This window comes from Neopsephotus bourkii, unplaced genomic scaffold, assembly GCF_033783945.1.
Source record: "Neopsephotus bourkii isolate Nb327-2 ecotype Australia unplaced genomic scaffold, CSIRO-AGI_Nbou_v1 NB_1542, whole genome shotgun sequence".
Taxonomy (NCBI): domain Eukaryota; kingdom Metazoa; phylum Chordata; class Aves; order Psittaciformes; family Psittacidae; genus Neopsephotus; species Neopsephotus bourkii.
The window spans coordinates 216,880-237,167 of record NW_026902018.1 but is presented as its reverse complement, the minus strand read 5'-3'; the positions used below and the strand labels follow the sequence as shown (position 1 = coordinate 237,167).

The 20,288-nt window shown below is 54.6% G+C and overlaps 1 protein-coding gene across 8 annotated transcripts in view; it reads right to left on the bottom strand.

Moving 5' to 3' along the window:
* AIFM3 (apoptosis inducing factor mitochondria associated 3) overlaps positions 1-20,071 on the bottom strand; it is a 34,706-nt gene extending 14,635 nt beyond the window's left edge. For 6 of the 8 annotated variants that reach the window (XR_009728021.1, XR_009728022.1, XM_061370446.1 and 3 more), the window contains exons 1-7: positions 19,895-20,071; positions 11,522-11,664; positions 6,845-7,058; positions 4,126-4,235; positions 2,316-2,425; positions 1,524-1,568; positions 258-354 (exon numbers count right to left, since the gene is read on the bottom strand). Coding sequence is in view for 6 of the 8 variants with exons in the window: in XM_061370446.1 (XP_061226430.1) it covers positions 258-354; positions 1,524-1,568; positions 2,316-2,425; positions 4,126-4,235; positions 6,845-7,058; positions 11,522-11,552 (607 nt within the window). In the remaining 2 variants the exon portion in view is untranslated. Of the gene's footprint in view, positions 1-257; positions 355-1,523; positions 1,569-2,315; positions 2,426-4,125; positions 4,236-6,844; positions 7,059-11,521; positions 11,665-18,625; positions 19,066-19,894 lie in introns of those variants that run through there. The other 2 variants (XM_061370447.1, XM_061370451.1) reach the window with 2 other exon arrangements.
* Positions 20,072-20,288: the final 217 nt, after the last annotated feature.

The following is a 20,288-nucleotide window of genomic DNA, read 5'->3' as shown; positions in this document are numbered from 1 at the left end:
AGGTTTGGAGCTGCAGGCAGCTGCAGTGGGCTGAGACAGAAATGTGCAGGCTCCAAGAGGAAAAGGTGTATCCACATCACAGGATCCCCTCAGAGGGCTTTACACTTATCAGCTGTGGAAATCGGGGGTTACTGATGTACGTGGGGAGGGTGCGGAAGGAAGAGGGTCCAGGGCACCCACTACAAAGGACTGTGACAGGGAACTCCACAGAGCAGGAGGGGACATACATGGTGGTTCCAGCACGTGCTACACAATACCTGCACCGATGATGAGCACGTTGGTGCTGCTCAGGTTGTAGTTGCTCAAGGAGATGCACTTTGCCATCACCTTTGTCCTTCTCTGTGTCTGAAGAGCCTAGCAACAGGAAGAAAAGTCATTATCTTTTCTCAGCTTTAACCTGGGTAGCCACGTTATTGTCATAAAGCAGCTTGAATCAAAAGGAAACTGCCCCTTTCTAGCCAGTGAGGACTGCAAACCCAAGCACATCCAAATACCCTCCCAGCACCCGGTGCATCACCCCTTTACAAGGTGTAAAAGAAAAATTCATCCATTGCCTTCTGCAGATTGATCCAGGTACACAGAGCTGGAGAGGGGGGATAGAAGCAGCCCAGGTGTGTTTGTATGCACCTCTGCAACCAACAGGCAAGATGGAAATGCAGAAGTCCTATCAGGAACTTTATCCTGCACCTGAGCAGAATCTGTCTGCCTCTGATATCCACAGGAGCTGATGGGCTTGTCCAGCCTACCAGAGCACACCCCAAGACCTATGCCACTATGGCCCTGCTCAGAGACCCCCTGTTCCCAGCCATTGGAGGCCAAACTCTATTTGTGGTAGAGGAGATAGGCTCAATCTTCCTCCTTGTATCCCACCCAAATCAGCTGGTGTAGGAGAGCTGCCATTCAGGTGAGCTCTCTGGACCTAACCCAAGTGCTGTACGGGTGCATCTGGTTCTGAGCCACTGGGCTCACACACGTGTATGTGCAAATGTGCACCAAAAGAAGGCTTCTAGTGGAAAGACAGGTGGCAGCGGCTTGAATGGGCTTCACATCTGGGGGGATGAGAGCCCTCCTTGTTCCCACCCCAGCGGGAGCACAGATGACCTCTGCCATCGCCCTGCCACATTCAGACCCAGCGAGGCTGCTGGGAAAGCCCTGTTTCCATGGGCCAACTAAGTTAACCGTTGCTGTGGGCGTAAGGAAACACGACCAAACCCAGGACAAACACCAGCAAGAGCTGGATCCGTGGACACCCCAGCTCAGGCTTCAGCAGCTGTGGGCAGCTCGAGGGGGACACACCACCTCTGCCCTGCTCCACTCGTGCCTCTGTGCAAGCAGCTGCTTGAGACAGGACCAGGCTGGGTAGACCTTTGGTTTCCCCATGTTGGATGCTCGTGCATCCTCCTGTTCAGGCACTGCTTCCTCTGCCACAGGACCAGAAGAAAAGCATTTCCCTCCACCCTGATGCACACAGAGCAGAAACTAAAAGCATGGGGCTTGATTCTGGGGTGCCAGTGGCCTCTTACCTGCTTGCTTGCTCGGATGTACACCTTCTCCTTCTCAATCTTCACCTGAGGGTGACAGAACAGCAGCAGTTTGCAGGGCAGTGAATGCCTCTGGCATGGCGAGGGTGATTGCTCCCTCTGTGAACAGCCCATGAGCAGTGCAGTGGTCCCATCAGTCTCCTGTGAGAGCAGCTCAGGCCATGGCAGAGCTCAGCCCAGCTCAGGGCTGTGGGATGTTTCCTGTCTTGTATCAACTGTGCACTGATGATCACTCTGAAACCTGATTTCTACCTCTGCCTTATGGCTGGTTCCTCAGTCCCCCCCCACTCCTGATCAAAGGCCTCCCAGACAGTGCATCTTCACCTCTGGGTTCCCAGTGCCCACGGGTGGAAGCAAGGGGAGTACCTGTGCTATGAGGAAAGGCTGAGTTTGTGTTATTCAGCCTGCAGAAGGCTCCAGGGAGACCTTACTGAAACCTTTCAGTACTTAAAGAGGGCTTACAGAAAAGATGGGGACAAAAAGGCTTGTAGTGATGGGACGAGGGGTGATGGTGTTAAACTGAAAGAGGGGAGATCTGGATTGAACGTAGGGAAGAAACATTTTACTGTGAGGGTGCCCAGAGAAGCTGTGGCTGCCCCATCCCTGGCAGTGCTCAAGGCCAGGTTGGACACAGGGGCTTGGAGCAAGCTGCTCCAGTGGAAGGGGTCCCTGCCTGTGGCAGGGGTTGGAGCTGGAGGAGCTTTAAGGTCCCTTCAACCCAAACCAGGCTGGGGCTCTGTGATTTCCTGTGCTTCTGCAGAATGAAGGTCTCACCTGGAACCTGGGCAAGCTGTCCAAGCCAGGGAAGTCCTCTATGTCACCGGTGCTGATGTTGAAGCAAGCTCCATGCCAGGGACAGCGGACTCTTCCTTTGGACAAAACCCCTGCAGGGAACATGGCAATGCAGAGCTGCAGCTGTCTCCTGTCCCTGCCTGCAGCCCACGGAGATGAAGCTGCTGTGACATGGGCAGGGTGGCAGAGGCAGGTATCCCTCCGCTGTCCTTGTGGTGGTGGAGTCCTTGCTTTCGACTGAAGCAGGGCTGACCTCCCGACAGCTGAAGGTTGGTGCCCAGGGCCTCCTGCAGTGGCAGGAGCTGTCCTCCTCAAGGGTCACACTCTGTGACACATCCCCAATGCACTCCTTTACCCAGAGGTGTGACCTTCCCTACAGGACATGTGGCAGCTGCTGTGGATGTGGATACTCAACAGCATCTTGGCTACTTGATGTGGAGTTACCTTCCCTCACACATGGGACTGCAGTAGAGGCTGAACAGTTATGAACTGGGATCCTGAATAAGCCTCACTGACAGTGCCCTTCCAGCAGAGTGGAGCACAGCTCCAGAGCTGTCTGCTCTGCCTGGAATATAACCTTGCTCTGTGGCAGGGCCTGGGGCTGCAGCCTTCAGGCTCTTGTCATCACCTCCACGAGCCCCAGGAGCATCCAGAGCAAGCAGCGCCTCAAGCAGAGCATCACTTGTTTAGAGCAGGCGTGTTCCAGAACACATCCTGACACAGCACAGGGGCTGCCCACTGCCAGGGAAGCACAGGACACACCGGAGCCACAAGCTCGCTCCTCACAAGTGCTTGCTCAGAGGCTGCTACCTTGGACTTAGGCCTTTCCTGCCTGAGAGCTCTGGTTCACAGCCCTGGGGCAGAGTGAACAGCAGCAGCCTGGCCATGCTGGGCTGGTCCTGTGCTTGCACCTTTGGTTGCCAAGGCACAGCAGTGCCACATCTCATCACCCACATGCTGGGATGCAGGAGCAAGTCCTGTATTCCCCAGTGAGATCCCTGTGTGAGCAGCCAGCCTCCAGTGTCAGGGCTGTGACTGCAGGTCTCTGAAAGGCAGACGGGCTCCTCTGCCCCAAGAGGGGCTAAGAGCATCCTCTCCTGCACCCGGCACTGTGTAACATGGGAACCCACTTCAACACCCCACCATCCCACTTCAACACCCTATCATCCCACAGCAACATCCCACATTCCACAGAATTCCACCAGCAACATTTCTTTTTGCTACAGAAAGGATCCCATCAGCCTAAAGAGCTCCCTCACACACCCCCCCCCCCCCCCAGATGTGATTTACAGGAGCTGTGGGTCTGTGGGATTTTCTGATGAAACAACATAAGGGGATGCTTTTTCCCCTTTAAGCCATTTTTCAAATTCAGTGCCTGGGACTGGTGAACAGGATGTGAAAAGCCCCATAAAGCCAGGCTTTGTGTGGGGACAGGGAGCTGCAGCTTTTTCACACCACCCAGAGAGGCTCAGCTCCAGCTGAAGAATGAAGCAGAAGCTGAATTTAACAGTGCCCATGCTAGTTTTTAACTCAAAGTCACCCAAGGAACGCACAGCCCTGTGACAGGCAAACAGGGCTTACCAGCAAACCAGACCTGTGGCAAAGTGCTCCCAGGAGGTCTGTGCACCCCCAGCTCTCTGCACATGCTTTCCCCCAGTGAGAACACACCAAGGTGATGCTGAGCGAGGGCACAGCACTGCCCTGTGCCCAGCAGTGCAGCCAGATGGACACTGGGCTGGCTCCTGCCAACATTCCGATGCTCTGAGTCTCCGAGGAGGTGACACAAACTGACCTTTGACCAGTGGAGCCCCATAGTGGGGACACTTGTGTCCCACGGCGTGGAACTCGCCGTTCTCCTTGATGAGCAGAGCCTTCCCGCAGCCCAGGTCCACTTCCCGCATCCTGGGGAGGAGGAGCATGGAAAACACATGGCAGAGCATCCACCACCCCCTCACCCAGCCCTGGTCCCACCAGGCTCCCCCTCCCCTTCAACCTGCTCACCACCAGCTCTAGGGGTCACCCCATCACCAAGCCAGCTTTGGAGCTGGCTCTGCTGCTCCCAGCCTGGGCACATCCAAGCTGAGCCATTGAGGGGCAGCTTCTTCATCCACCACCATGTCAGGCGGTGGCCCAAAGCACCACCTCAGTTGCTCAGGAAGTGACTTGAGGTCTCCACCCGAGTGCAGGGTGTCAGAATAAAGCTTTCCAGCACGTAGTGGGAGCAAGAAACCAAACTGGTTCCAGGGTGACACCTCCCCTCCTCACCCCAGTATAGCTGCCAGGCTGGTGTTCACTCACTCAGAGCAAACAACATTTTTCAGGCTTGAAATCCAGGTCAGGCGATGGGGCTGTGCTGGGGCCTGGCTACACCCCAGGTCACCAAGGTGGGTCACCTTTTCCTCAGAACTCCAGGCACCTCCATGTACCCTCCTCACTACCTCCGGCTGCTGTTTCTACAGAGGAGATCTCTGCATCCTGGAGGGGCTTTGCCTCTGTGCTGCTGGGGGCAGAGCCTTCCAGCTAACCATGGAGGAAAGCCGGGAGACAAGGAGAGAGCCCTCACTCTGCAGGCAGCTGGAACACAGAGCCGCTCCTCCCTGGAAACTTGCCCTCTTCCAGCCAGAAAGCCTGTCCCCCCGTGGTCTTGATCTGGAAATCCTGGTTGCTCCCGTTGCTCGAAGCGCACCATCTCTACAGCAAGGCTGGCGTGTTGCATTTTGTGTACCAAGTACATCACTGTGCACACAGCAAATCCCATGTGCTTAGGAAAGCTATTGGCCACGGTTGAGCCCTCAACACTGGTCATGTACTACAGGTCTGAGGATCTCAGAAGAATGGGACTCACTTTGCATGCTCATTCCTATTTGGGTAACATCCCAACAGAGCCCTGTCGCTTGCACCCAGGCTAGAGAGACACTTGTCCTGCTCTCTGCTTCACAGCTATAGAGAAGAGACCAGGGCCCAATGCACCAGAACCCTGTACAACCTTCAAACCCACCCTGGGCAAGTCTTTGTGCTCCACCTGCACCAACTGTCCCACTGGAGTAACAGCAAACTCTGGTGTCCTTGCCACCACAGGTGAGAACAGCAGCAGAGCTCCTGCCCTTGGGAGCTGTTTTGTCCCAGTAAATTGGCAGCCCCATTCCAGAGCAATGCAGCTCTGCTCCCTCCCTGTGTAGAACATTCAGCACTTGGAAGTCCCTTGGTCAGCACAAGGGGAATAGAACAGTACAAGTCCTGCTGCATTCCTCAGCTGTGCAGTACTTCAGATAAACCCTGTGGTTAAATGACAACCATAACTCTATGGGAAGATAGATAAGATAAGTGAAAGAGTTTACAACTTACCCAAGGACCTGTGTGACCTGAGGGAGTCGAAAAGAAGACCTGGTATCTTCAAGGCAGCACACAGTCACCTGCAAGCTCCTCATCCCACCCTCACTGCAGAGGATGATTTGTGCTGCGCTGCTCCCTGCTGAGCTATTTACACAGCTGGGAATTTGCCCTGTTGCCCCATTCCACCCCACACCAGCTAAAACTCATCTCTGGTCTGCAAAGGACCTTTGCTCACAGGGAGCACTGGGGCTTCTGTCTGTAGCTCACTGATGTCCCTGCAGTGAGCCTGCTGGGAGGCTGCCTGGGCACAGCAGCACCAGTTTGTCCTCCAGTATCTTTTATGGTTACGCTGAGACCATCTTGGTACCAGAAAGACAGAAACGATGGCATGAAAGACTATGTTGAGTGCTTGCAGACTCCACCAGCACAAGATAGAGGTGCCCAAACACTTGTGCAGTGCCCTACATTGCTGCTGTGCCTATGCACCCACTGCCCAGCATGCCCCTTGAGAGGAGGGATTGAGAAGGTTTTCCAGGATGGAAAATCCCTCCAGTTATCAGAGTCAGGAGGGGTTCCTTTGGTCTGGCCCATTGCTTACATGAGCTACGGGACCTTCTTGCAGCACCTCTGTTTTCAGCTAGACTCAGCCCGCTCGGAAAAATGATGTTGTCACCTTGAACTGAAAATGGTCCAAGCCCGCACTGCACTTGGTGGTGTGTTCCAGGACCTGAGGGCACACACAGCTGAAGTGTGAGCCTGCTTTCCAGACCGGTGGCAGTTTGAGCTGCAGAGCTCCCTGCTACAACCACCTGCAGCCAGGTAGGTTTTCCCAGGCTGCAGCCAGCTCCCTCCTCACCATCCCTGTGACCAGCAGAGCTTTTTGAATCATTGAACAGTTTCAGTTGGAAAGGATGTTACAGTCAGCCTGCTGAGAAATGCTGCTACAGAACACCCCATCTTTTGAAGGCGAGGCCCAGTGCAGATCGTGCAGGGAGCAGCACTGTCTGCTTAAAGAAAAGTTGTCGCTTGTCCATGACATCATTTTTTTAAGATGAAGAAAAGAAGCTTATTTTACCAAGGTAAGTTATCATCTCTAAAACCTCTGAAGAACGAGACATGGGGCTCAATCTGGGGTAGAAGGTCTCTCAGTTCTACCTGTAAAGAACATAGACACTTACTGTCCATTCTCCAGGTCCTTCACATGGCACACGGATGCTTCCACCACGTCCTTTGGGTTGTGGTAGGGGTTGCTGGCAATGGGATGCTCCTCGAGATGATAATGCCGGGCAGTCCCATTGACTTTGTAGATCAGGGGGCTGGCTTTCCCATTGGGTGACATCTCCTCCTTGCTTCTCTCCTTCTCAGGTATCACAACTTCAATTTTTACTTCAACTGCAAGAGCAAACAGACACCTTTATTGAAATGCAGCCAAAGGTTTGTGGCCATTCTCCCTCCTTCCCTGCGCTTCAAAAGGGGCTGACACACACCAGAATATTTTCTGTTGGTCTGCTTGGGAAGACAGAACATTTAGTATCAAACTCAGCTTGATTATCCCAGCCCTCAGTCACAGTTCCTGTCTTGTTTCATGGAAAACAGCTTCAGGCAGCTATATGTGAGGCATACCAAGGCATGGGGCTCAGACTTCAGAAAACCCTTGAATTGCTGGTAGGTGACACTAACTGAACGAGAAAGGCAGAACTGTGTGGTGGGTAAAGATGCTTCAGGAGATGGAGACCATTTAATAAGGCACTAGGAATATCCAAAATCATTTTGCATGGGGTTTGCAGCATGGAGTGAACCTTCAGCATCAAGTGAGAAAATCCATTGGTGAGGCGCTGGCACAGAGAAGCTGTGGCTGCCCCATCCCTGGCAGTGCTCAAGGCCAGGTTGGACACAGGGGCTTGGAGCAAGCTGCTCCAGTGAAGGTGTCCCTGCCCGTGGCAGGGGTTGGAGCTGGATGAACTTCAAGGCCCCTTCCAACACAAACCAGGCTGCGATCCTGTGATGCCAAGGCAGCCCCTTTGCTGGGTACCTGCTGGAGCTGCACTGCTGCTGTGGAGCTCCAAGAATCAATCTGCCCACAGCAGTATTTTATCTTGATGTTTTTTAATGCACTTTTGAACATTTGCAGGAGCTCCTGCAGGTGCCACACTGCAACAGAGGTTCACATTGTCTGTTGGTTCAGTGTGGATACACAGAAAACGGCTTTACTGGATCTGTTCATCACACCCCCTGGTTAATCCTGCCCCTGGTGGGTCTGGCACTTGGATCAACCTCCCCCTTGACCTTTTCCTCCATTGTCCTCTCAAGGGACTTGAAACTAAGAGTGTGAGGCAACAGGGGAAGCTGGGAAGACCCAGCACCCTTCTCTTGCTGCAGGGCTTGCCTTGCTCTTCTGAGGCATGTTCTTCCCTCCTTTTGCCTTTCCTTAACCTGTTTATGTCGTGAGCTTTAGTTTTTATCTTCTGCACAGCTTCTCCTGTTCATGACATTTCTAAGATGAGGAAAGCTCAGCAACCTCCAGTTTGTTTGAGATGTTTCCTCGGTCTCTGGCACTTACCCCCTGGCTCTCTATAGAACTCCCTTGGGTTTATTGTGAATGTTAATGGTTCTAGTTCTAAGAAATCCCTGGGAGCTGAGGTGATGAGTTTGACTTTATAATGTGAGAGCTCATCACTGGCTTCCTCTGCTGCTCCTTTAGCCAGCCCACCCCAGGCAATGGGGTACGGGCGTGTGGGCTCCCCCCCACTGCATGGGGATGGGGGGACTGGCAGCACATCCTTGTCTGGCAAGAGGACACGAAGGGGCACCCCCAGCTGTGCCTTGCTCCATCACTGCCGGTGGCGGCACACAGGGTGGCTGGTGGGGCTCAGGGGTCTCACTGGCTCTTGTGTCCCTTCTGATGGTCAGGGGCAGTTCCTGCTTGCCCCTGGGTCCCCTAGTCCGCAGTAAGGGATGCTTTCATTGTGAAACCTGTTCGGTGGTGTACACTGAAGTAAAACAGCTACCCTTGTTTTTCATAGAACCTCAGACTGGTTTGGGTTGGAAGGGACCTTAAAGCTCATCCAGTTCCAACCACTGCCACTGGCAGGGACACCTTCCACTGGAGCAGCTTGCTCCAGGTTGCTGGGCTTAAACCATGACATCTTCCCACAGTCAACACAGAGTAAACACACCAGCATGGGACAGGTCTGGGGGCTCACAGTCCCCCCCCCGAACTGAGCTCTCCAGGCACCCCCCAGGCTCAACCATGCTGCCTCTGAACTGCAAACCTCAATGACAACAACTTCAGGTGGTCTCAAAGAGACTCCCAACCATTTCTATTAACAATAGCAGAGCTATCAACAAAGCAACTATGTCAGACATGCCCAGGTCTACCTTCCTCTTCCAGATGCCCCGTTCAGCACATGCCACACTCCCAAAAAACAGGAGGTAGGGCTTGCCAGCCAAACCTGGGGGCACCTCGGAGCAAAGCATCCCCTCCAGCAGCGGGCAGCATCCCTGTGAAGGGGACGCATCCCCTGCTCAGAGCCAAAGGCCCCTCTGTGGGAGGATGAAGCACCCCTCAGACACGCTGTGCCATGCCAGAGCTGCCCTCCCATCACGAGCTGAGCCCAGCAGAGTGCAAAGGGTTTGGAAGCTGCTCTCCCATGGCCAGTGCAGTGATGGTGCTGCTGCAGCTCCCAGCAGGCAGCCCCTGCAGCCCCGCCACAGGTCCCTTCGCTCTCACCCGGAGCTGGCTGCCTCCCTGGAGCAGGCGCTGGGTCCCACACAGGCTGCCAGCTGGCAGCTGCTGCGGATGCACCACGCTCACACGGGGAAAAGCAGGGCAAAACTGATGCAGAGCCGGAGAGCGGGGCCTGCGGCAGAGGATCCGGCTGCACAGGGCTCTGCAGCACCGGAGGGAGCAGCAGGTGACGTCACTGCCTGAATATGATAAATACTTGAATATAATGAATATAATTAAACACTTCAGCGCCAGGACGGGCTCAGGCGCTGCTGCAGCACTTCAGCACTGGTCTCCAGTACAGCCAGCACAGCTATTTACTGTTGCAGGGCTCCAGCCCCAAGGCTCTGGTACTTGTGATGTGCTCATCAAGAGCTCTTCCTGGCACTCAGCAACGTGCGTGCAGTGTCAAGGTTATCTCGAGATGCACTGAGGATGCCCAGGGAGGGGACCGCGGGTCTCTCTCAGGTATAAAAAGAGAGAACAGACAAGGACCTCCTGTACATATTTCAAAAGCATCTAAATAAATTCGTATGACTTCAGGCTGCATCTGAAATAGTCCCTTCATGTCGCGACAGCGCTGGTGGAGAAAACAGCCCCTGCATGCAGGGGGTAGGTGGGTTTTCAGATAGTGGGAAGCCCACTGCTCTGCTCTGGTGGGGCAGGGGACAGACAACCAGCACTGAAAGCTGTGAAACCTCTTTGCCAGAACAATCAGCATCTGCAAACGCATGTTTACCCCACTGCTTGTATAACCCGCGGGATGGGGCTCCGCAGGCAGCGGTGTGCTAACCGGGGCTGGGGAAAGGCTTCTCAAAAGCCTTTGAAGTCTGCTAATGAAAAGCAGAGCTGCAGAGAAAGCCTTACATTGCAGGGTGGCATTTTCCGTCACTCAGCCCTGCTATGAAAATACAGCGCTCTGTGAAAATCTGCCCTTCAGGAACTGTGCCTGCAGAGCGCTGTTATCCCTCCCATGCCCCAAGACTAAACACAACTTTGCTGATGGTACGTGGAATAAAGTGGAGCTGCCAGCAGAGTGTGTCACAAGTTTAGTCAACAAAGGCATTTATTCCCGGGGGCATTTTCACTCCTTAAACCTTTCAAGGAAGGCTATAGCCAGTGAGGGTTTTCACAAAAGAAAACTTAAGAGCTCACAGTGTCTGATGCTGTTACCTTGGCTCTGCAGTGATCCACAGTCATCACAGTGCAGGTCTAGGGCAGAAAACCACCTCATTATTGTGGGTGCTGAGTGATTCCCCTCGCACTTGGGCACAAGCACATAACAAGGACAAGGTCGTCCTTCAGCTCCCTCTTAGGTGGCCAAAACAAGCTGCAGGATGAGAGCTCTCCTTGTAGGGAGCTTTGGTAACACCGACTGCATCAGCATCCATTTCAAGGGACCAGCACTGGGGTGATGTGGGTGCTGCTGGGTATGATGAGCTTGGCCTGTGTCCACCCTGGCCTTGAACACTGCCAGGGATGGGGCAGCCACAGCTTCTCTGGGCACCCTGTGCCAGCGCCTCAGCACCCTCACAGGGAAGAGCTTCTGCCTAAGAGCTCAGCTCAGTCTCTGTTCTTTCAGTCAGAATTACCCAAAATTATCCATTTGACCAAACTGTGTCACAGCATCACTGGTAAAGGAGAGTGCGAGGGCACCACACTCATGGGAAATCCAGAGAGAGGAGCAGCCTCAGGATCTGGCCTGGTTGGTGGGATTGAGGTGGTCCTGCTCCTTCCCTGGTCATTTTCTTCCAGCAGGAACAAAACTAAGGGCTGCCCAGTGAATGCCAAAGCTGGGGTAGTAAGGAAGGTGCTGGAGCCACGTATGAGGACCATATGGGGACAGACAAATTCACCCTGGGGCATGAGGGGGCAGAAGCAGTGAGGGTAGTGGGGGCATGAGGAGACGGGATAGGGAAGACCTAGCAGGGGGTGGAGGGTGCAACCCACCCCCAGCACCCCCCAGCACCTCTGCAGCCTCAGCACAGCTTCCTGCAGGAGCCAGAGTGTGGAGGAATGTGTGGGGATTAAGGGGCTGGTAATCCTCCCTGCAGGAGCGAAGAATTAACATTCCCCCGAGCAGCGGCTGCCTCTGACCTACTTCTCCCCATGGGCTGGAAGCAGTCACCTGGTTTGGGTTTGGAGAAGCATCCTCCCATGGCGCTGGGTGAGGCAGGGTTAGCGGGCAGGTCAGCAGGGCTGCAGGCACATCTCGGCTGATAGACCACTGCTCACTGCTCCCATCGGCCTGGGCTCCACGCTGGTCACAACCTGCACCGGGCAGAAAAGCTCCATGAGCACTGGCAGCAGAAGGGAGCAGAACTCAAGCCAGCGCCACAGGTGATGGAGCACAGGGGCAAGTCACACGGAGCCCCAGGCACCCTGATGACACGAGTGACGGGGGAAGATGTGACGCTGGGGTTGTCGTGCTGGAGTTGCAATGAATTTGGGTGCCAAGTTCAAAACTTCAACCATTCTTTCAAAGTTTAAAGTTCCAAAACCCCTCCGATCCTGCACATTCAGACTTTAATCACTTTCCAAAGCCCTGCCTTTGGGAATTAAATCTCTAAGCATGCAGGTCACAGCCCAAATACAATGGTTAAACCATAAATGCATCTCTAGTCAGGTTTGTTTCTTTCATTAGTAGGTGATGGAAAAAGAAATCTACTTTATTGCCCAGTGCTGCAAGTTCGTCCTTTCCAGTAATGCTCATTCCTGCAGAAAACTCATTCACTTTGAAACAAATTATTTGGGAAAGGGGGCTCAATATGAGGGCATTTTGCACCAAAACACCATTTTTTGTGTTATTAAGATAAGATTTTTTGATGTTTAAGTGGCACATGCAAAGAGTCCCCTTCAAGTTGTATTTATCTCATTAACTGATGGTGCACTCTGGTAATCACAGACTAATCATGGAATCATTGAATGGTTTGGGTAGGAAGGGACCTTCAAAGGGCACCTAGTCCAACCCCCAAAGGCTAAGAATTAGGACAAACCTTTTCCATTACACTCCTTCCCTGAAAACAGCAATATTCACACAACACAACTGGCAATAAAACAGAACATTTAATTCGTTTTGCCCATTCACACCTGCACTTGCACTGGTTTGCTCTGAGCTCGCCATGTATTTCCCACGAAGCTTTCTGATCTGGGCAGGAAGTTAGAAACGTTCCCAGAGGATATTTTAACCCGGGTGAAGTGTGTGTTCAAGATCTCTGCAGCGAGAAGATGACACAGCAGTGCCAGGAGGCAGCACCAAGCACTGGGATTTCTCCCCTTTCCTTAAACACCAACTCAAAATACCCAGACACATCCCTTTGTTTTCAGCTGTATCTTTCTAAAACAGACACAGCCCTTCCCACAGACCTTCAGACTCCATGCATGGTGTGAGCTCCACCACGTCCTCGGTGCATTGCAGGAGCACCTTCAAACCTGACGCATGCTGAGTAAGTAATGCAGGCTACAGAAGAACGAGATGGGTGCCCTGTGTGCCGGGCAAAGCAGACACTGAGGAGTGCCAGGACAAAACCAGGACAAAGCCCACACAAGCTTGCCTACAGACTACAGAGTGATGAAATGTGTTGGGAGCCACCAAACGAGCTCATTTGCAAAAGGGGGAACATGAAATAGAGCAGGGAAGAGCCAAGACCCCTTCTCGCAAGAGCAGCAGCATCCAAGGGAAGCAGCACACCAGTATTTATGCAAGCGCAAGAAAATGCCATGTAAGAAGGTACATAAACACAGAGGAAGTTTTGGGAGCACCAGAGAAAAACTGAGCAGTCACAGGCAGTAAGTGCTGTACCAAAATTAGCAGGAAAAAAGGAAAAAAGGGCTTTGAACCAGAGAAAGAGAGACTCAAGCCATTAATGTATCAGTGAGACAGGACAATAAATTAGTGTAAAACATAGAATAAAATGGCATGAAAAGGTTGGCAAAACGGGAGGGAGGAGGTGGGTGTCAAAGAGGAGCCAGTGATTGTGATGAGATGGGGGGGGGCAGGGAGGAATCCAGAACATCCCCAGCATCAATCCAGAAGGGAAAGTAAAGCTGCACTTAAGTGAGTTCACACCAAAGTAAGATGCTGCTGTGAGCAGAACGTGAGCCATGAACAGGAGAGCAAAGAGAAAGCTGAAATGAAGATCCTGTCACCTGCACAGATCCTACACCGAGGTCTGCCATAGCCCAGTTCCCCCGGAGCAGCCGCTTGCTGCGGGTTTCCTGCAGCAGAAAGTAGACACCGAGCCAGCAGGACAGGGTTATCCATTTGCCCAGGCAGCACTGGAGCAAGCCCTTGGGATGCTGCACACGTGGGAGAGCACAGAGGGGACACGCACCCATCCACCCCAATCTGCCAGATGGGATGGATAACACAAGAGTGACTCCCAGATGTGCCCCACCAGAGATATTGATGTGATCTGATAGCCCTGGGACTGATTTCCAACTGGTCTGGCTGGTTTTAGAGGGACTCTGGGGGGATGTCCTGTTCCTAAGTGTCAGCCATTCATCTGAGATGCCTTTGCTTTGTTTCACCTTAAGGACAGCAATCTGCAGCCATCCCCCCAGGCTTGCATCACAACTCCTGATTTCCCCACTGATGCCCTGGGCCCTTTGGAGACATAAACTGTGCTCAGGCTGACTAAGGCACCCCCAACCTCCTAGAGCAGAGCACGGTGCATCTCTAGGGGCCCCTCCTTCATTCCTGGAGTTAACCAGGCAAAAGCAAAACGGTTTTTGTAGGGTTCCAGCTGATGCTAACAGAGAAGGATCCATCGGGCTGCCCACAGCCTCAGTCCCAGCTAGCAGAGATGCTTCAGAAAGTCACCCAAGACCCAGCTGGTTGCAAGAAGGCATCAGCCTGCCCTGCCAGACCAGCATGAAACACAATGGGACCATGCCTCTGCTAGCAGCATCCAGAGGTACGGATCTGGAGCTGGATCCTGCAGGACTCATGGCAAAATCTCCTCTATGTTAGGGAAGGGAAATAAGCTCATATACAACACCATGTAACTGAGCCCACGATCATCTGTAGAGCCTTTCTAGCTCTTAAAGGGTAATGCACTGACCTATACAAAGTCAGGGAGCTGATGTCCATGCCTCAGTAAACCAGTTCATAATCTGTTCCCTGAGCAAAACAGGACTTTGTGCTTCACAGCTGCACAGGAACAGCTTCAGCACCTGCTCCAAGAGGGCAACAAGAAGGCAGGTATCAAAAACATGAGGTTATTCTTGTGGTGCTGAGGAACATACTCTAAAAACTCCCTCATGAATGGGGAATCAGCCCTGCAACAGGCTGTCTGCAAAAGAGGACTCCAGCATCACCCACAGAGAGCACTGCCCAAGAGCACAGATCCAGAGAAACCACCCTGCTCCCAGACACGAGAAAGATGAAAAAGAATCCAACAGGAAAAAGGTGGAAACCAATCCAGTGCTACTAACCCCAAGCACTTCACTGCACAGCAGTAAAGCTGCAACTCTGCAACAAGTTTTTACTGCAGGCAAGGTATGTACATCTGCTGTGACTCTGAAATCCCTCCCAAGTGCTAGTGTCTGTAAGTACACTGTACACTGCAGATAGAAGTAATATTTTCCCCCTGCCCACCAGTCTGTGTCTACTGAAACACTGTCATTTCATCACCTGGTCACCGAGCTCCATCCATCCCATCCAGCTACACCACCTCACGGTCAGCATCTGTTCTGCTGCCGTGGCTGTTCCTGGCTCCCTGCCTGGAAGCCTCACACCCGTCCGAGCACAGGGACACGGGCACCCCTCAGTGTGCCACCCAAGCTTGCTCCAGCTGGGGATGTCAGCCAGAGACCGCTCCACGGGGAGCACAGAGCGCTGCTTGGGGAGTGAACAGCCGTGATTCCCGTGCTGTGGAAGGGGTGCTGGTGCACACGGACACCGCTGTGGCCTCTCCTGGCTCCTCCAGATCCCCTCGCTGAGCACCTTCCCTTTTCACAGGCATCATCCTGACCCGAGCTGCCCCTTGCCTGGTCCTGGCCAGGTCAGCCCCGGGTGGACCAGAGGGAGCAGCAGGGAGGGCTCTTCCTGTCCCTTCTCCTCTTGCTCAGCACAAGTTCCCTGTTGTTTTTGTTGGACAAAAGGGGGGTTTCACCTCCCTCTGCAGCCCTGAGCATGGGCCCTGGCCAGACTCCTGGGGCCATTTCTGGCCAGCGATGTCCCGCTGCTCCTGCAGGACCAGGGCTCCCGCTGTGCCTGTGATGTCTCCACCTTCCCTCCCTGTGGCAGCTTTGTTTTTCTAGTTTTCAGTGATTTGTAGGGAGGTCACCCCAGGCAATGTCCCACAGCTCCATCTTCAAAAGGAGCTGCTGGTTTATAACTGCTCCTGCATACAATAAAATTATCTCTTTACTGTATCTTAGCTCTATTGCCTGCAAATGTGCCTGCTTCTGCTCCAGAACTTTGACCTGCAGAAGCATTATCTGTTACTGCAGATAATTTTTGGACTCACAGTGATGTTACCACCATTCGCAGAACTCGGCACTTTCCTCTCAGGACATCCTTCGTGGATGTCTCTGAAGAGTCTATATCACAACACGAGTCATTTCTTTCCTGCTCAGTGTAAGGACACCTAAAATGGGACTCACCAACACCCTGTGCTCTGCACACGTGCATCTCACCAGCTGCCACAGTATACCCAGGTCTGAGAGAAGGCCCTGGGGCTGGGAGAATGAAGTCAATGCAGGTGTCTGTACTCAGGGATAGCATCCAATGGACACCTGGAGTCTTAGAAAGGCCTTTGATGTCCATCAGTAATGTCTTTTTCTACCACACTCAGGTGAGAGGTTCTCTCCCGTTGTCACACATGGCTTGTTTGCCACCTGAACGCTTCATTCTGGACAGAACTGATCTTCAAAGACAAGAAAGCAAAACTATCCAGGTTGGACAGAGCTTGGAGCAAGCTGCTCTAGTGGAAGGTGTCCCTGCCCGTGGCAGGGGATTGGAAACGGATGAGCTTTAAGGTCCCTTCCTACACAACTCAGGCTGGGATTCTACGATTCTATGCTATCTACAAGCCTGGACACAGGCCACACATGGCCCCCTGACCCTGGGTTCCTCCCCTACCAGCATACGATGCCATGCACACCAGAGGACACAAGGTAGCTCCCCATCTCCTGGAAAACTTGCTTGTGTGCAAACAAACAGCCTTGCCTGCTCTGCAGAGCGAGGACTGTGCCTTTGCCAGCCAGTGGTACCCAGCCCTGCAGGCTGCAACCCCAAAGCAGAGCACAGGAGGAGAGCACGGATGGAGGCTCAGAGCATCTGCTGGTACTCTCTGTACTTGCAGGGCAGAGCTGCCCCGGCTCTGGTCCCCGCTGTGTCCAATAACTACCCCTGACCCCAGAGCGTCCCCTCTGCCGCAGCGTTGCCTCCCTGCCACTTCTCATACGTGCAAATATTGTCTTTAACGCGAGGCCCAGCGGGGAGTGGGGAGCAGCCCCAGCACAGACCTGCTTCAGACACCAGCCCGTCCTGAGAGCAGCCCAGGTGCTGTGCCTCGGGTACAGGGCACAGCCGCTGCCCATCAGGTCCTGAACCTCACAGCAATCCAGGGTCCCCATTTCCCACTCCTCACCCCATGCGGTGGCACCGAGCAGTAGACCCCGTCTCCCAGCCCGACCATCACCCTCTGTGGCTCCATCCCAGCCGCGTTCGGGCCCACCCTGACCCACCACACACCAGGCTCACACGCCTGGTGCCCTCCTAAGACAAGGGCTGCCCATTTCTCTTCCTGCTCTGGGGATTTGGACTCGCACTGTGACTGCTGGAGCTCTGCAGGGGGTCACCACCACCCTCCCGGGCGTCCATTGACCTCATCCCTGAAAAGTACACCCAGATCATCCTCCTCCATCACATCCTCAAGGTCAGCTCCTGTTTCACCTCGCCCCCCCCCGTGCACAGCTTCATGCCCCACTTCTCCTCCATCTCTGCTCAGTGGGACACCTCCAGCCATCAGTGATGCTTCTTACTTCCACCTCCTCAGCAATTCTCAGCAGTTTCTGCTGCTCTGTGGGCAGAGACACTAATAAAAGTATCTAAGTATCCCAAGGGTGCAGCCCCACTGGCCAGCATGCCTACCTGTGGGCACACGGAAGGGCTGCTCCACAGCTCTCTGTGCTGCCTCCACAGTCCTGCAGAGAGCAACTCCATCGACAACCACGGTCGCTTGCTGACACAAAGCCCTGCTGACCCCCCGAGCTGCCCACAGCCTCCCTCTGCCCATGCAGGGGTCCATCCCCCCTGAGCTCTGACACTAAGGGCATGGCCAAGCTGCCACAGCCCACAGCCAGGAAGAGAAACTCCGCAGTTCAGCCTCAGGAGCAAGGACTGGCTCAGCAGAGTCAAACCGCCTCATCCCCGGGACAGGAGGGGCTCTGGTGCCAAGGAAAGCAGGTCTCTCTGGCTGTGGGACTCAGCACGGCCGGAGCATAGCGCCCCATGGAGCGTGCTGTGTGCTCTGTTATCCAGGCAGCGCGCAGCAGCCCGGCTCTGACACCAGGGAGGGGCACAGGCTTTGCCTGCCACGAGAAAAGCCGGTGGGAAGGCAATCAAGTCACACAAGAACGTGATGGGGGACGATGGGTTCAGGGCAGGGAGAATTTGTATTGTAAAATCATTTGGCGATGAAAACAGACTGTCTCCATCCTGAATCTATCCATTCTGTTCAGGAATTGCACTACGAAGGATGAACCCAAGGCTCCCACAGCACCCCAGCCTGGCACCTGCACAGACATGGGCAAACATCCTCATTAGTGTGACCGCCTCTGGTCCCTCCACCTCGAGGATTTTGCACACTGGACACGGTCATGCTGCTCGCAGGGACATGCTGTGCACTGCTGTCCATACCCTGCCTGCGCAGCACATGAGCCAAAATCAAGGGGGCTGGTGCCCTGGAACGCCCTTCTCCCTTCTCTCCTCCTCCTGGCAGCCCAACCTCCCCTTGAGCTCTGCAGCTCTACACCCCCTTTCTTTCCCTTGCACATCTCTCCAGCCAGTTCCCTCCCTCCGCCCAACTCTCATGCTCCCAGTCTCGTGCCATTTCCATACCAGTCCTGACTCTGCTCCAGGGGTTCCCCAGTTGCTGACCCCCAGCACCAGCAGAGCCCCATTGGTCACCTCCTTCCCCTCATGTCCCTGCACCACCGTGCCACCTCAGGGCCCCCAGCCCCTGCCGCCTCCTCAGCACAGCCCTTCCCACTGAACCTTCACCTCTCCAGCTGCATCCTGGTGGGCACCGAGAGCTGCTTTGCACCGCCCTGCAGTGAAGATGGGTTTGGCTTTCCCAGGTAATTTGCCCCAAGGAACAGAAGCAAAACTCATGCTGCAAAGTGCCAGGACTGCCTCACAGCCCCACGGATGCCCACGTCCTGGCACACTTCACCTTGTCTCCTTGTCACCGGCAGTTTGTGTCAGCAGCAGCACAGGGAGTCCTGAAGCTGCCGTTCACCGTGCCCTGCCAGCTCCAGAGCAGTGCAGCGGGAGCACTGTGACAGACTACAGTTAACCACAATTATTTTACTGGCTGCTGATTCAGCACTTTCTAAGCTCCAGGTTAAAGGCTCATTCAGCAGCGCTGTCATTGCCACCCCTCCAAACACATCCTCTGCAAGCTGGATTGGAAGTAATTAAACATGGGATTTCGTTCAGATCTCAAAGGGATGCCAGCAGAAAGTGCAAAGGCTGAACATGCTGCCCAGGTGTAGACTGCCTAATGAAAAAATCAAACCACTTCACAACACAGAGGAGTTTTAATGCTCCATCTGTTCCAGGCAGCAGAGTCCTCTCGCCGCTATTGCCGCCCGTTCAGGATTGCACAAGAAAAACCCGTGCTCCTACAAGAAGCTGCAAGCAGTGCAAGAGGACTTTATCGTGGCAGTGTTTTCCAAGACTAACAGCTAAGACACACCACCAAATTCCAGCTTCCATCCAAAGCACTGAGAACTGGATGTTCCCTCTCAAAGGAGACCATGCCATCACCCACACTTCTGCTAATGCCGTTTCCCCGCTACTCGAGCAAGGCACCTGCAAGTAGCATCCTGCCAGTGCCCCAGCGCTGCTGTGACACCCGGGCTCTTTTTGCTCAGACGGAACCACAGCCCCCAGATCAGCGACAAGCAAGCTTGGAGAACACGCTGGGGAGGGGGCAAGACCCCAAACCCGGTGCTCGGGGGATCCGCGGCTTGTCCCCGACACCCATCGCAGACCGCTCGTTTCTGCACTGATGCCTTAAGCCCTTGCTGCATCTCGAGAAATGCGAACATCATCGGCTCAGCCGCACGGCTGCGGTGCCGCCGGCCGCCCATGCCCCAGCCCCGGCCCCGCAGAGCAGCCTCCGGGTGCGGTGCAGACCCCGCCACCCCCCGGTATCCCGGCTCCCACCGCCCGCTCCCCCTCCCCACCGGACCGGACGTGCGGATGCGGCAGCGGCCCCGCACCACGATTTTCCCCACCAAGCATTCCACCGCCCCCGGCTCTTACCCGGGCAGCAGCGGCGAGGCCGGGGCCGGTGCGGCGGACGGGAGCGCGGCCGCCCCCGGGGCGGGCCGGGGCGGGGCGGGGCGGGGCCTCCGCCCGGGACACGGCACCGGCTCCGGTCCCGTGGCTCGCGGTTCCCGCTGGCCCGGCTCCCAGCGCACGGGATGCTCTCACCGAGCAGCGTGGGGAACACCCGCGTCCGGCCCGTCCCGCACCGCGTGTTCCGTTTGCTTCCCGACTCCCCGTGTCTGCGGTGCCCCTCGGACACAGCGATCTCCTCCCGCTCCTGGCTGCCTGGCGCATCACTGCCCTCCCGGTAAACTGTTTTCTTGTCCCGGCATACCCCGTCTGCACGAGCGTTAGCATTCCAGATCTTACAACCTGAAAGTGCTCAAGG